This window comes from Ictalurus furcatus, chromosome 10, assembly GCF_023375685.1.
Source record: "Ictalurus furcatus strain D&B chromosome 10, Billie_1.0, whole genome shotgun sequence".
NCBI lineage: Eukaryota > Metazoa > Chordata > Actinopteri > Siluriformes > Ictaluridae > Ictalurus > Ictalurus furcatus.
Genome location: NC_071264.1, coordinates 18,247,579 through 18,262,994, shown reverse-complemented (window position 1 = coordinate 18,262,994; position 15,416 = coordinate 18,247,579). Strand labels below are relative to the sequence as shown.

Below are 15,416 nucleotides of genomic sequence, written 5' to 3'. Positions count from 1 at the left end.
AGTTTGAAGTCTTTATGCGGTTTAAGTGGATAATGAAACACTGTTGGTGTTCCAAAAAAAAAGCCTACGAGATTAGCGGAAGCAAGAACGTGTTGTTTTGAGAAAGAGTCTGTTACAGTACTTGTGAATCACCTCACCACCGCTTCCACTTCAAACGAGTCGCAGGTGATTATTTATACACAAAGTATGAGGGCTGAAGGGGAGGAGTTGGGTTCAGCGTTGGCTTTGTTTCTACTCGCTTTTTTCATCGGTATATTCAAACAGTGTTAGATTTGTCTCTCAGCGCGACATCTGGAATAAAATGTCTTCCTTTTGATGGAACGGATGAGGAAATGACTCTTTAAGCAGATTGTAATTCTTATAAACACAGTGATAAAAGCATGAATATGTGTCTAAAATGCTACAACTGTAACATGCTAACCCATAAACTAGCATTATAGTAAATATACTATCACACATTAGCATGGTAGTAAACATGATAACACACAAAATGTATTGTAGGAGCTAGCCTAACTCTTATTAGCTTTATAGTTGGGTGACTAACAAACTGGCAATGTAGATGATTATCTTTCAAATTGTGAAACGGCTAACCCGTTAAATAGCAGCAACCAGAGTAAACAGACTAACCGATAACTTAGCTTTATACCAAACAGGCTAACTTGTAAACTAGCATTATAGTAAACAAGCTAACTCGTAAACTAGCATTATAGTACACAAGCTAACTCGTAAACTAGCATTATGGTACACAAGCTAACTTGTAAACTAGCATTATGGTACGCAAGCTAACTCGTAAACTAGCATTATGGTACGCAAGCTAACTCGTAAACTAGCATTATAGTACACAAGCTAACTCGTAAACTAGCATTATAGTACACAAGCTAACTCGTAAACTAGCGTTATAGTACACAAGCTAACTCAAAAACTAGCGTTATTGTAAACAAGCTAACTGAAAAACTAGCATTATTGTAAACAAGCTAACTCAAAAGCTAGCATTATTGTAAATAGACTAACACATGAACAAGCAAGATTCCATGACCTATGACATTCCTCGACGGGGGTAAATCTTGGCATTTCACTTAGCGGTTGATGCTAAGTGTAATTACAGTGTATTTTTAAGCTTTGTTGAATCTTTTCTTAGTAATTTTTCCAACACATCTGAGGAAAATGTCGATGTTCTGGATGTTTCTGTGTCATTTGCTCACTCACCATGTCTTTACTCTATAAACTATAAATGATTATTTTAATACTCTAGTCCTAGCTGTGTTTTTAAATATAGTTTATTAGCCAATACTAGATTAGATTATAAGACTTTAGCTAGCATAAATCCCAATGAGCAGTTAGTAAAGGTTTATAACAGTTTTGAATTACAGTTACTGTAAATGTGTGTTACTTTCATTTCATGTCTTTGTGTGTGTGTGTGTGTGTGTGTGAGAGAGAGAGAGAGAGCTAAACAGAGAAAGCGAGACACTCTTACAACCTGCCCAAGCAGGCCTATGGTTCATTCCTGTGTTGTGCATTGTCAAGCCACACGTGTACACAGACACACACACACACACACACACACTTTAATTCAGAGCAATAACCAATAAACACATTAACATATATATTAACGCCCCTATTTATTCCACACATACATGGTAGGTGTCAGTAAAGGGAGTGTGTGTGTGTGTGTGTGTGTGTGTGTGTGTGTGTGTTAAGGGGGTTAGTAGTTGTCACTCAGTGTGTCTCAGGTGGTGACGGGTGGTTACATGCTTTGCCGTAAATGTTGAGGACATGTCGTCATGTCTATAGAGACATTACAGCGTTGTGTTCTGTCACACTGTGTGACTGTGTGAAATATACCGGTTATTCACTGTCCCGCTTTCTCATGTCACGTCAACAGTTTTTACAATTACAGCTGGCCATCACTACGGACAGAACAGGCTTCAAAAGTTCAATAGCAAATAGGACTTAGCAGCGTGATCTCTCTTCTTTTGGTTTTTGGGCGCTTTATTTCCAGTACGTTGTATTGGACGCCTCTTCATGACAGTCGTAACACATAATAAGCTGTGCTCCTATTGTGGTGAGATATTGCACAGATTTCTTCATTGTATTCTTATATTGTGTTTTTACACACCGAGGGACATTTATACAAAATTCTGAACAGTTAGCGAGCAACAGGAAAGTGCCATTAGTAAATTGGAGAGTTGATCAGCTTGGCTGAGAGAGGGGCATGGTTGAGGGGTGTGAGGTTGTCAGCAGGAGATTCTGGGAGCTCTTGAATTATGCTTATTCAGTGAATTAATATACATTATATGTAAATTCACCTAACTAATAATCTTAAAGTTTAATTGCCATTGCCAGAACGGAGTAAAATAAGAATGCATTGTCGCTCTTTCTCCTGCCAGTAGTACAGAAACACAGCTGAGATGCATAGAGTGTGGATCGACAGAGGTCATGACGTGACTCATGATGCGACACATCCGGTGTGAATTTGAGATAAAGTTTAGGGTTTTAGTTCCTCTTGTATGTAACACTTTTCCACCAGACAGTGCGGCGCGTTACCGTTAATAATCCAAATCCGGTACTATCCTTTATCCGGGTTGAGTCCCTGTATCCGGTTCTCATCACAGTATTACAGTACCTGTGGAAGTAGGAGCAGTTTGTCTGGAGGGTGTAAGGTGGGGAACGAAATGATACTCTTCGGAAGTTAATGATCCCATGCTACTGGGAGCACACTAGAGCAGCAATCTGTCAATAATTACAAGACATTAGTTGCTTTTCTCTTTTACGTTACCGAGGAACTGCAAAGTGTAAACTCCTCTGTCCAAGTAACTTGTCATCAGGTTAATTATGCATTTGAAATACATTTCGGGACATTGTTTACATTTTTTACGTACACTTTTTTTTTGGATGGAGGAGAATGAGTGTGTCAGTAAAGTCTCTGGTTTTAGCAAAAAGGGCTGAGTTTTATTATCCTCCCTTTTCATTCTGGCTAGAGTTGGAAATGTATTTAACACTGCTTCTTTAGCTACTTTGAATGAACAAACTTCATTAGCGAGCTTGTTTGACAACTTCCTCTCTTTCTCTGTGCTAATTTACCTTTAGTCAAATGACTTTTCTGTCCCAGTTCTCCAGTGTTTAATTCAGTTTCTAAGAGCTGTAATGTCCATCTGTCAGTTCCACGAGTTTTGTAATGTTTAAAATACTCCAATAAGTGCTCTTTTTTTTAGACATGAAACAACAAAAATGTGAGACTATTTCTTAAGAAATGAAAGAAATGTATGTCTTTTAGTTTTTTCAGAAGAATGTGATTTTTATATATGCATATATACCCAATATAAATATATATTTAAAAAAAAAATTATTCTGATAAAAAGTAATTGTAGAATACTATTATATTTCTTAATTTCTTCCCTTATTGTTTGTTTATTTAAAAAAAAACATTACTACTATCTATACTTTGATAGTATGTACTGGAACACGACAAAAATGTCATCACTGTACATGTTTGGAGATATTTAATGATGTATAATAATCTGCCAGGAATTCCTGGCAAAAATAAAGAAATAAAAAAATACATGAAAACTAAAGGAGTTTTTTTTTTTTTTTTCAATTACAACAGCTGCTTCAAATCAGAAATTGTAATTATTACTTTATTTCTTGAAGCCACTGAAATGTAAATAATTAAACATTGAAATGTTAATGAAAATTAACAGTAACAGATTTTGAATCAGTTGTGTCTAATCAGAATTTGAAACTGTTATTTAAACAAAAAACCTGAAAATTTAATTGTTGAACACTGAAACGGAGGGGGGAAAGAAAGAAAGTAAAAGCACCATTTTACAATTTTATTTGATTAATTTTATCTCTGTAGCTGTGTCCATTGATAGTTGCATGTTAATGGGTTGGTAATTGTTCTTTTTAAAAAAAAAATGGTATAGTGATATAATAATTATTATATTAATATAATATGTTATATTACATTAAAATTTGTGGAAAATCTGTAAATATAAGTAATATACCAGAGTATATTATTTATTTGTATTTGGTTTTTGTTTGTTCTGAAAACAAATTCACGATACATGTTTCTATAAATATCACATCTTTTTCTAACTCTTTTTTTTTTTTTTTTTTTTTTTTTTTCCCCCCAACCCTCGGAATATCAGTGCTTTGTCGTCATATTGTTGAGCACTGTTACTCAAATACATTTGTTGTTGGGCTTGACCACGTGTTATTTTATTTTCTATACAGTCCATGCCAAAGGATTGAAACGGCAAGGCCAGTTCTTGCAGAGTTCAAACAAAAGATGTTGTAAGTTGTTTAACACATCTAGATGTAAATATCAGGAAATGAAATGCTCCTAAATGAGTCAACTAAGCATGCATGTGTAAGTGGGCACACGTGTGCGTGCGTGCGTGTGTGCGTGTGTGTGCGTGTGTGTGCGTGTGTGTGCGTGTGTGTGTGTGTGTGTGTGTGTGTGTGGGCTTCTGGTGTAGTGACTTGCCTCTGGGATCAAGGCGTGTTTATTGTTCACACAGTTAAAGGGCCGGGTTATATTCCTGAGCCGGAAGCGCACTTCCCCTGCACACTACATCCGTGTGATGGAGACAGTGTAAACACAGCCGCTTTAATCGAGAGGGAAACACAAACATGGAGCATGAATAGAAGTGTGCGGCCTCTCTGAGTGCAGATACGTGTCACACTGATTGGTAGGGGGTAGTGTGGGGGTGTGTGAGCATGTGTGTGGCCGTGGTGGGGTGGGGGACTGGTGTTTGGGTTTGCAGTGGGGGGGGGAGTTGGTAACGCTGTAAGGTGCATCAGTACTGCTGTAGCCCTGTGTTATGGCTTTGTCTCTACTCAGACATTTGTTCCTGTTGCATGAAGAGGTTTTTGTGTGTGTGTGTGTGTGTGTGTGTGTGTGTGTGTGTGTGTGTGAGTGCGTCAGCGTGAGGGGTTACTGAGGGGCGGATCTCTCTCAGCACTAGAAGAGGCCATTGAATGGCTGCCTTCCACAGACAGCAAATACATTGGTTATGGGCGAGGGCGGATCTCGGGCTGTGCCAAAACTCCGGAGTGGAATTTTCCAGAAGAATGTGTGTGTGTGTGTGTGTGTGTGTGTGTGTGTGTGTGTGGTATGAGCTCTGCTGTGTGGAAACGGGTGACAGAGAGCAAGTGAGATGTTTGGTTACTGCATTCACAGGATTGGTTTAGACATTTAAGCGAGAAAAGTGATAGTTTTCTTTCTTTCTTTTCTATTGAGACAGGAAGTGGATCATTTCAGATCAGGATTGGTTGAACAACAAAATTGCAAGAGAGTTCAAATGAATCAACAAGAAGACAAAGCTCAAATACCTTTTTACCCTTTAGACCTAAAAAAAAAAAATACGGTCAAAGATTAAAAAGTGAGGTAAAACAAAAAAAGGGACTTTAAAAAACCCCCCACACATTTAACCAGTAGCATGTCATCGATATAGTCACATGATCTCCTTTATAATGTGTGAAATCTCCAGAGTTTTGACAGTTAGTTCTGGGCCACTAATCTGATTGGTCGAGCAGCGTTACAAAAGTGTTTATATTTAGTATAACCATGGCAGGGCATTTCACTGTTTGTATCACTCTGCTGGTCTGTGATCGCCTCGGTTACTAACGGTTACAAAACGGTTACTACGGTAGTGTTCAGCGACATCATCAGCGGACAATGCAAACGAAACATTGGGACATACCATTCAATAAAAACGTATTAAAACACTTCAGTAAATTTTTGATACACAGTTAGAGACTGAAATATATTCATCAAGATTATTATTCAAAATATCGTTTTAAATTATTTTCCTGCCAAAACTAATCATACGCACAGTTCAGCATTAACAGTTGCTCGGTTTCTCTCGGACATTAGAGCTTCGTTATTCATCCTCATTCAGAAGCTGTTGATTCATTTTCAATAACAGCAGCTCTGACAGTAGCACTGCTGCGAATCACAGATGTGGTCTAATACGGCAGCGTTTCTATAGTAACAGCTCATTCACAGGGACTTGTACAGGGTTCCCTCTACATAAACAGATTTATGGAAGGAGTCTCCAGTGTCAGTGCTTTGTAACAGTCAGAGGTAAAGCTGTAAGTTTTCTGACGTCTTCAGGACAGAGGAGTTTACGCTTTGCGATTTCTCTGACATGTCTTATTAACTTCAAGAAAGAGGGGGAAAAGGGAGGCTGGTGAGGGAATGATGGATTATAGCTGATATAACACAAGTGAGAACAGGAAGCAATTTATGTTCCACAACATTATTGAAAATACAACAATGACATAATGTCATAATTTTGTCAGATTTAATGCAAGTGATTTAACGTAGTTGATTGTAGTTGATTGAAAGAGCCAAGCTGCAGTTCTACCTTTTTTATATGTTGTAATATTGTAATAAATCCCAATAAATGACTGAAAAACAATACTGTCTTGTTTTTTTTTCCTCAAAAATACTTTAATAAATCCTAGGAAGCAGCTGTCCCACAGTGCAGTCTTTTTATCAGTTTTTTTTTATATTGTAATGAATTTCAGAAAACAAACAAGCCACAGTTCTCTTTTTTAATGTGCAATAAATCCAATTAAACAAATCGCAGCTGTAGGATGTTTTTTTTTTTTTTTAGAATTACAGCTCAATAGGAATGAATATATATATATATATATATATATATATATATATATATATATATATATATATATATGACCAAGTCCTATGAAGGGTTAAGTCTTTTTCCCCGTGTTCATTTTTTTGATCCCTCCTCTCCTCCAGTCTTCTGCTGTCCAGTTGTCCAATCAGGAGAAACTTCATCGTCTTGAACTCCTTCACCTCTGTCCCTCTTTTCAGACAGGCGGCGCTCCACGCTGCTAAAAACCAAAAGGGGTTTGTGTTGTTTTGTTCCAATGGGGCCCCCTAGTGTCACATGACGCAGGGTTCTTACAGGACACTAATGAAGTCCGGCAGATTTAACGTTGATGTCACACTGCAGACAAAAACACTCACAGTCCAAATGCTGAAAAATCCTTCGCCTCTCTCTCTCTCTCTCTCTCTCTCTCTCTCTCTCTCTCTCTGTCTCTCTCTCTCCCTCTCTCTCTCCCTCTCTCTCTCCCTCTCTCTCTCCCTCTCGCTTTCGCTTGTCCTCTCCCTCTCTCTCTCCCCCTCTCCATCTCTCTCTCTCCCCCTTACCCACCCTCTCTCTTCATCCATCATTTTTGAAAATCTTTCAAAAACAGTCCTTCCATATATTTTTTTAAGTGTATTTTAATATTGTAATAACTACAAGGAAAAGACTGAATAACAGTTTTGCATTCATTCGTTTGTTTGTTTCGTTCTTCATTTTTATTTTTTTAATTGTTTTAAGGTTTAAATGTTGTAATAAATCTCACGAAACAAGCAAACTTGATTCCTAATTTTTGTAATATTGTAATAAATTGCAGGAAACAACCGTGCCAACTTCCTAATTTTTTTGTGTGTAATTTTTGAAATATTAATATTAATAAATCCCAAGAAGAGACACAAGAACACTTTTAAAAAGATAAATTTTCATTTTCACATTAAACTCTGTTGAATTGGGACTAAAGGCAGGAATTAATGATGTTGTGATTAGTAATAATAATAATAATAATAATAATAATAATAATAGAGGTTGTATTTTCTCTGTCCTCAGTTTGTCCTTCTGCGTGTAAACATCCCAGCTGCACCTCATCCAATCAGTGTTGCCATGATCAGTGTCTGGGCGGGTGCTCGGAAGTGGGCAGTGCCAGGGCGTGTGTGGCATGTCGTCACTTCCTGCATGAAGACACGTGCGTGGAACGATGTCCTCCCGGTTACTACACCTTTAAAGGGTGGCGCTGCGTCTCCTTCCAGTTCTGTCAGGAACTTCATAACCACTGCAAACAGACGAAGAGCAAAGACTGTCACCAGTATGTCATCCACGACGGAGCATGTATCCCAGAATGCCCGTCAGGGTACACCATCATGGACTCCACGTGAGTAACACTTTTAATTGCACACGCTATAACTCAGTATTGAACCACATGAAAACTCTCCTCAATGAGAACTACACAGTTCCTGTGCAAGTTCCTGTACAAGTTCCTGAACCTTACAGCACACAAAACTGTCACTGAGAATAAAAAGTAAATCATCAAAAAATCTTCAGATGTTTCAAAAGCTTTTTTTCTTTCTTTCTTCTGCTTTTTTTTCTTTCGTCCTTTGATTCTTTTGTTCATTTTTCCAGTCTTTTGCTAATTTTCTTTCTTTTGTTCCTTCACTCTTTGTTTTTCTCTTTCACTGTCTCTGGCTTTCTTTCATTCACATGTTTGTTTGATCATTTGTCTTAGTTCATTTACTCGTGCTCTGTTTTTCATTAATTCATGCTTTTTTTTCATTTGTTCATTCTTTGTCATTCATTCTTTTGCTATTTCTTTACTTTTTAATGACTTCTTCTTTCGCTTGTTCTTTCGTTATTTCATTTGTTCTTTGGCTCATTTACTCTCTTTATTTATTTTTCATTCTTTCTGGATTTCTTTTGTTCTTTTGCTGTTTTGGTCTCCCACGCTTTTTTTTTTAACCTTCTCTCTCTCTCTCTTTTTCCATTCAATTGGGTGATCGTTCTTTTATTAATTCTTTCGATTTGTCATTCTTTAACTTTTTTGGTCTATCTTTGGCTCTTTTGCTCTTTCTTTATTTCAGTAATTCCTTTTTCTTTCTTTGTTTCCTTCATGCAGTCTGTAGATTTTAGAGGCTTGATAGGATTTCTCTCTTCCAAGGACTCGGAAATTGGTAATTTGGTTGTTTTTCTGCTGCAGCCACCTTCGCCTGGCAGGCGTTCACTAATAAGCTCTCACTACACACACACACACACACACACCTCTCTCTCTCTATCTCTCTCTCCCTCCCTCTCTCTCTCTCTATCTCTCTCTCTCTCGCTCACTTTTTTTCCCCTGCTGTTGTTTTCCACAAGTGGACATGATAAAAATTTTTTTTGTCCATTTGTTACTTTCTTTTGACTCCTCTTTATAAAGCTTGACACTTCACCATATTCACTCAAATATAAAAGGTTTTTTTATTTTGGCAAAATATATTCATCTAGATCATTTTGGCATTAGCAGAATTGAAAACATTTTTAAAAACAATTATTTTACAGTAACAGAATGTTCTTAAGTGTTTTTACTCCCCAGAGATTCGACAACGATTACAAATTTGAATTTATTAAACGCCATACGTTTATCCCTTTATAATCATGGTTATTGTTATGGTAGGACTGTGAAACAAGTTAATTCCTGTTCTCACTCATGTTCTAGAAGCTATAAACAGTTCCCTCACTAGCCTCTCTTTTATCTCTCTTAAAGTGAATAAGAGAAAAAAAATGCAATCGGAGAAACCACTCCGTGTAAACTCCACTGTCCTGAGGATGTCAGAAAACCTACAGATACAGCTTTCCCTCTTCCACTAGAGATTCCACCTATAAATGTTAAACCGTGTTTTGTCTCTGTTCCAGGTTAAACTGTACTCTGTGCGCTGGTCTCTGTCCTAAGCTGTGTACCGGAGTGCAGACGATAGACTCGGTGACTGCAGCTCAGGCTTTGCGTGGTTGCACCGTCCTCAACGGCAGCCTCATCATAAAGATCCGCGGTGGCAGTAAGCGCCATTTACAACATTTCTCTTTTTTTTTCTCCCAGGAAATGGAGTGTAACATTAACAAAGTAGTTTGTCTGATACCAGATAGATACGTCATAAATCTCTGAACTTCAGGCTGATGTGAGAATGGTCTGAATGGGTGTGTTCAGGGTTTTGGGGGTTTTGGTGTACAGTAGCTGACATGATTGTAAATTTGGTGCGGAACATGACGAAGTGCATATATTATGACTAAGATCCATTTTAAAAGAGATGAGGTAATGATCTGAGATAGCTTCAGAGTGGCGTGGTGTGACTATGGCTGCATCCAAATATCCTTACTACCCTACTATACAGTAGAAGAAAAGCAGTACGCCAAAGGAGTAGTATGTTAGAATTCTCAGTATTCATAAAACAGTAGGAGAGAAATACCCGGATGACCTACTGCTTCTGCTGAGATTCTGCAGTATGGAAGCACTGGACACTGCGCTATCCTATAAGGCATCGGGACTGGCACGGAAGAGCTGTCAGAATCAAAAACAGTGGAAGGCAGCGTTTTGGCTCTTTTTAAGTTGTAGGGCACATGGCGGATGTAGTACGTCCAGATTGTATTCATGCTACACATTTCTATTGATCAGTACGTACTGTATCAACGGCCAAGCAGCAGGTATCCAATACAGTTGGTACTGTCACAGTACGTAATTTCAAACGCAGCCTGTATTTTCAAGAGTTAATCCAAATGTTAAATAAATCAGTAGTGTGACCACAATAACGAGTGGGTCCTATTATGTTCTGATTAATAAAATTAATATTAAAGTCTCCAACAATTACTGCTTTGTCTACAGAAACAACCAGGTTTGTGACGAAATCTGCAATTCGATGAAGAAATTCAGAATATGGCCCTGGGGGTCTGTAAATAGTAATTAGTGGAAACGACTGAGTAGACTTATTTTTTGTTGTTGTGTATGTTATGTAAGTGATAATAAACAGCCAGGTGTACATTACACGATTTTAACGCACAACGTGGAGGCAAAGAACCACCCGACAAAAAGCAAATTGTGTAATGTACACCTGGCTGTGGATTATCTCGCTTATACCATGGCCACTTGCCAACATTGACAAGTTAAAGCTGGCTTTGATGTTTGCAGTGTACAATTTGACCGAAAGGATAAAAATAATGGTTAATTTTTTCTAATTATTTTACAGTGCATCCGGAAAGTATTCACGGCACTTCACTTTTTCCACATTTTATAATGTTACAGCCTTATTCCAAAGTGGATTAAATTCATTATTTTCCTCAAAATTCTATAAACAATGTTAATTAGGTTACTAATACAAACTTTCTGAGTATTTCAACATTTTGCTGTAGCTAGAGGAACAGACAAAGTCTCAGTATGGTGGAACCTGAGTGACTACTCAAGGCAACTAGCACACGACTGAGAAATTTTGACTCTAATGCAACCAAGAATAAAACATATTTCTCTGTATTAACTATTATAAAAACTAAAAAATAAGAATGCAGTTTCTTCCATGTGGCTGTACAAGGAAGTGAAATTTGTGCTTAAATAGCCAAGAATAAATGTGGAATTAAGAGTATTGAAGTGGTTCCTCTGTTTCTCAGATAACATAGCGGCAGAACTGGAGGCCAACCTGGGTCAGCTGGAAGAGATCACTGGCAACCTGACCATCCGCAGGGCTTACGCTCTTGTCTCGCTGTCCTTCCTCCGGAAACTCCGCCTCATCCGCGGAGAGGCTCTGGAAAGCGGGTAAGGCCTCACTGACATCAGCACACTTGCTCATGAGCTTCCTTTTCCAGACCATTTAGAAGAAATATAAGAAACATGACAGTGATGAAAATATTCTGTCTGACAGGGTTGTGTGATGCAACCTGGTGCGAAGTTGATTATTTCCCCGTAACAACATGTTTAAAAGTGTTTTATTCTTCTTATACCACATCGGTTTTCCACCAATTACAACACGTATTTATTTAAGAACAGGTCATACTTTTTATCCATTTATAGTTACATTTACAGTTACTAGTTGCTGTTGTTATATAAAATTAATCAGTATATCTTTGTAGCTAGCAGCCCTAGAGGCATAATGAACATGTATAGGGAAGCCAGGAAGGCTTTAGGGTTTTTGCACACCTTCTGGTCTGATGAACTGTTTACCACAGAAACAGCCATAAATAAGGATGGCGTAAAAAAAAAATTGGTTTCCAGAATAAAAGTTGTGGGTTTACCATATTTCCTAGGGCTGGGTATTGCGACCAATTTAGTGATTCGATTCTTATTTATATGGTTTCGATTCTATTCAATATCGGTTAGTTATCAATCTTTAATTTAAAATGTTAGTTTTACAGACATCGAATCCATATTTTAATATAAATGCTGATAACTGAAACACTCCTACTTAGCTGTGTTACTGAAACACACATCTGCATTAACAATAGGGCCCACACAATTGTGTTTTAATTACCTTGTAACAAGAAATCATAAATATGTGCATACAATGCACACAAGGTAAGCACAAACTGCACAATGCACATTACTGTAAAAAAAAAAAAAAAATTTTAATAAAAACACCGTAAATGTGCAACAGGGAAATTCATGAACAACTTGAAACACGTTTAAGAAATAAAACCGTTTTCAAAATTCAAAACATGAACGATGGCGACATCTTCAGGACGAGAGACGAACAACAGATAATATTCACATCTTTTCAACTAAAGCATTTAGAATCGATTCGGGGATTTCGATATTGTTTCCTTATATTGACGATCGATTAAAATCAGAGAATTAGTCCTAATATTTACTCAACAATAAGATGTGCTTTTTTTTTTTAATTTTAGCAATTTTATTTATTAATACAAATTTTATATTAGTATTTGTTAGAGGCTTTTATGTTTTAGTAATCAAATACGTATTTGAATAATTATATAATTTGGCATTTAGCAATAATTTAGATTTGTGTTGTTGTTGTTTTTACAGGAACTACTCGTTTTACGCACTGGATAATCAGAACTTACGTCAGCTCTGGGACTGGTCCAAACACAACCTGACCATCCAGCATGGCCGCGTGTTCTTCCACTACAACCCCAAACTCTGCCTGTCTGAGATCCACAAGATGGAGGAAGTGACGGGGACCAAAGCACGACAAGTCAAGAACGATATCGGACCTCGCACCAACGGGGATCAGGCCTCCTGTATGCTCGCATCTTTACCATGTTTAACTTAACCCCTGAGACCCAGCGAGCATCATAAAGCAGTGATGTTTACATGCACTTAACACAAAAGTGGTCTCTGAAATCAGTGTCGATCACCAAGCAGTTAATCCATACCCTGCTATTACTCTTCGTTAAGAAACAAACTATAAACCTTGAGATTATTTTCACATGAAAAATATTAACTTGCTTAATAGTATTAAATTGCTTTTTATAGAATTATTAATATTTTATTTTAATGAGGCAAATTCCCTTTTTCAACTAAACATTTATTATTATTAGTGTGTATTATAGTGTATTATATATTGCTTGTTTTGTATGTAATTTATTTGGTATGTGCTTTATTAAACTTTTTTAAATGCACATTATTTACCTTACAATTTTATATATACTAAACAACAATATTTACTAGTTGCTTATTTACTATATTGTTCCTTACACAGTCAGTCACAATTTTTAGAGATTTACAGAAAATAAAAATGCTGATGCATTTTTTTTCCTATTATGAATTTTTCTATTGTGTGATAGAGAGAGAGATAAATAGACAGATCAAAGTGGACCTTTACATCTGACTGTGATGTGACTCCACCTTTCTCACCACTGATTTTGTCTCTCAGGTGAAAACCAGCTTCTGAATTTTACCATCATTCGCACGATGGCTAAACATATATTGATCACGTGGGAGCCATTTTGGCCTCGTGACTTCAGAGACCTGCTGGGCTTCATGGTGCTTTATAAAGAAGCGTGAGTGTCATACCGGGGTTCACACATAACATACTACAGCACCCAGTGTGTGTATAAATGTTTATTAGAACAGAACTGAGCAACCCAACACACTCTCTCTCTCTCTCTCTCTCTCTCTCTCTCTCTCTCTCTCTCTCTCTGTCTGTCTCTCTCTGTGTGCCTTTCTGTCTCTCCAGTCCGTATCAGAACGTGACTGAGTACGATGGACAGGATGCTTGTGGTTCTAACAGTTGGGTGATCACGGACGTGGAGCCGCCGGAGAGGACGTCAGAATTGAAGCGCGACCCTGGCTGTCTCCTGACGCAGCTGAAGCCATGGACGCAGTATGCCATCATGGTGAAAACGCAGCTGTCTGTCTCTGACGATCAGCAGGTCCAAGGAGCCAAGAGCAAAATCATCTATGTCCGCACCAACGCCAGCCGTCAGTGCCCTTTTAAATTCACTTTTAAATTATTTTCTAATAATGCTCATGAAAAATTGTAATTAAAACAAGAATAACATGATTAACAAAAATGAAAGTTCTCCGCTCAAATGAACGTTTTCAGGTTGTTCTCCTTTAAGTCTTTATTTAAGAATTAATTCTGTAATTTATTATTTTTTAATTTAAATTAAGATGGAAAATACTGATGTCTAATCTTGTCATTCTTAAGTTAATATAAAATAATAAATGTAAGTAATATATTTCCATTTTTGAGGGACTGAAGGCAAATCCTGCCATTTTTATTTTTAATTGAAAACTACATTTATATTTTTTTAAAAAAAATTTTGAGGAAGATAAAACAATTTAGCTGTTTTTTTCTCAATTATAATGAGGATGAGACTGAAGTTAGTAAAGGTTAAAACATAAGTAAAAAAAAAAAGGACTGCACTCAAATCATGCCATATTTTATTTGAATAATAATAAAAAAAGATTTTAAAGTTTAGGTTTTCTTTTTTTTTGTTTAAAAAGGAGAACGTATTTTTCCTTTTTCTTTTTAAAAATGAAATAAGAGAATTAAGTAATGAAGAAAGTGTATGCATGTGTGGTCGTGTTTCAGGACCCTCTGTGCCTCTGGACCCCATCTCCATCTCTAACACTTCGTCTTCGATCATTCTGAAGTGGAAACCTCCCACGGAGCCTAACGGGAACATAACACACTACCGCGTGTCCTACCAGAAACAAGGGGAGGACAGCGAGCTCTACAAGTATGACTACTGCCAGAAAGGTCTGAGCCTCCCTTTGTCTTTCTGAGAGGGTGTAAAATATTGTCAGAGCTGCACATTACTGGACTGCCTTTTGTCTAGTTCATGGTGTCATGGCAGCATTGAAGAGTTGTTCTGGTTGTTTTTCCCCTGCAGGAATGAAGCTGCCGTCACGTGCCCCCACAAACCCCAGCCCAGAAGTCAGTCTGAAGTGGAATCAGACCGAGGATCAGAATCAGAACGTGAAGTGTTGCAGCTGCCCCAAAACCGAGACACAGCTGAAGAAGGAAGCTGAGGAGCGCGAGTTCCGCAAGACCTTCGAGAACTACATCCACAACGAGGTCTTCGAACCCAAGTAAGAACTCAAACTAATGACAAGAGTCAAGATTGATCAACTCGAATCAGACCAACCTGAATCATCAGATTGATCAACTCGAATCAGACCAACCAAAATCATCCCTCAGTGTTAGACAAAATAAACAGACACTTATTCACAAGTTATTTGTTGAAGGATGCCAAGACACTTTCACTGGGATTCACACACACACACACACACACACACACACACACACAAAGGCCACACCTTTCAGCAGGACTGACACACACACAGAGGCCATTCCTCTTTCACTGGGACTGAGATACACACAGAGACCA

At 37.6% G+C, this 15,416-nt stretch overlaps 1 protein-coding gene across 1 annotated transcript in view; it reads left to right on the top strand.

Annotated features, from left to right (window-relative positions):
- Window positions 1-15,416, top strand: part of insrb (insulin receptor b) — an 83,691-nt gene that overhangs the window by 56,932 nt on the left and 11,343 nt on the right. Inside the window, exons 3-10 of the mRNA XM_053634428.1 lie at window positions 7,665-7,986; window positions 9,498-9,637; window positions 11,235-11,379; window positions 12,604-12,818; window positions 13,454-13,580; window positions 13,757-14,001; window positions 14,618-14,785; window positions 14,919-15,117. Coding sequence (XP_053490403.1) covers window positions 7,665-7,986; window positions 9,498-9,637; window positions 11,235-11,379; window positions 12,604-12,818; window positions 13,454-13,580; window positions 13,757-14,001; window positions 14,618-14,785; window positions 14,919-15,117 — 1,561 coding nt within the window. The remainder of the gene's footprint in view (window positions 1-7,664; window positions 7,987-9,497; window positions 9,638-11,234; window positions 11,380-12,603; window positions 12,819-13,453; window positions 13,581-13,756; window positions 14,002-14,617; window positions 14,786-14,918; window positions 15,118-15,416) is intronic.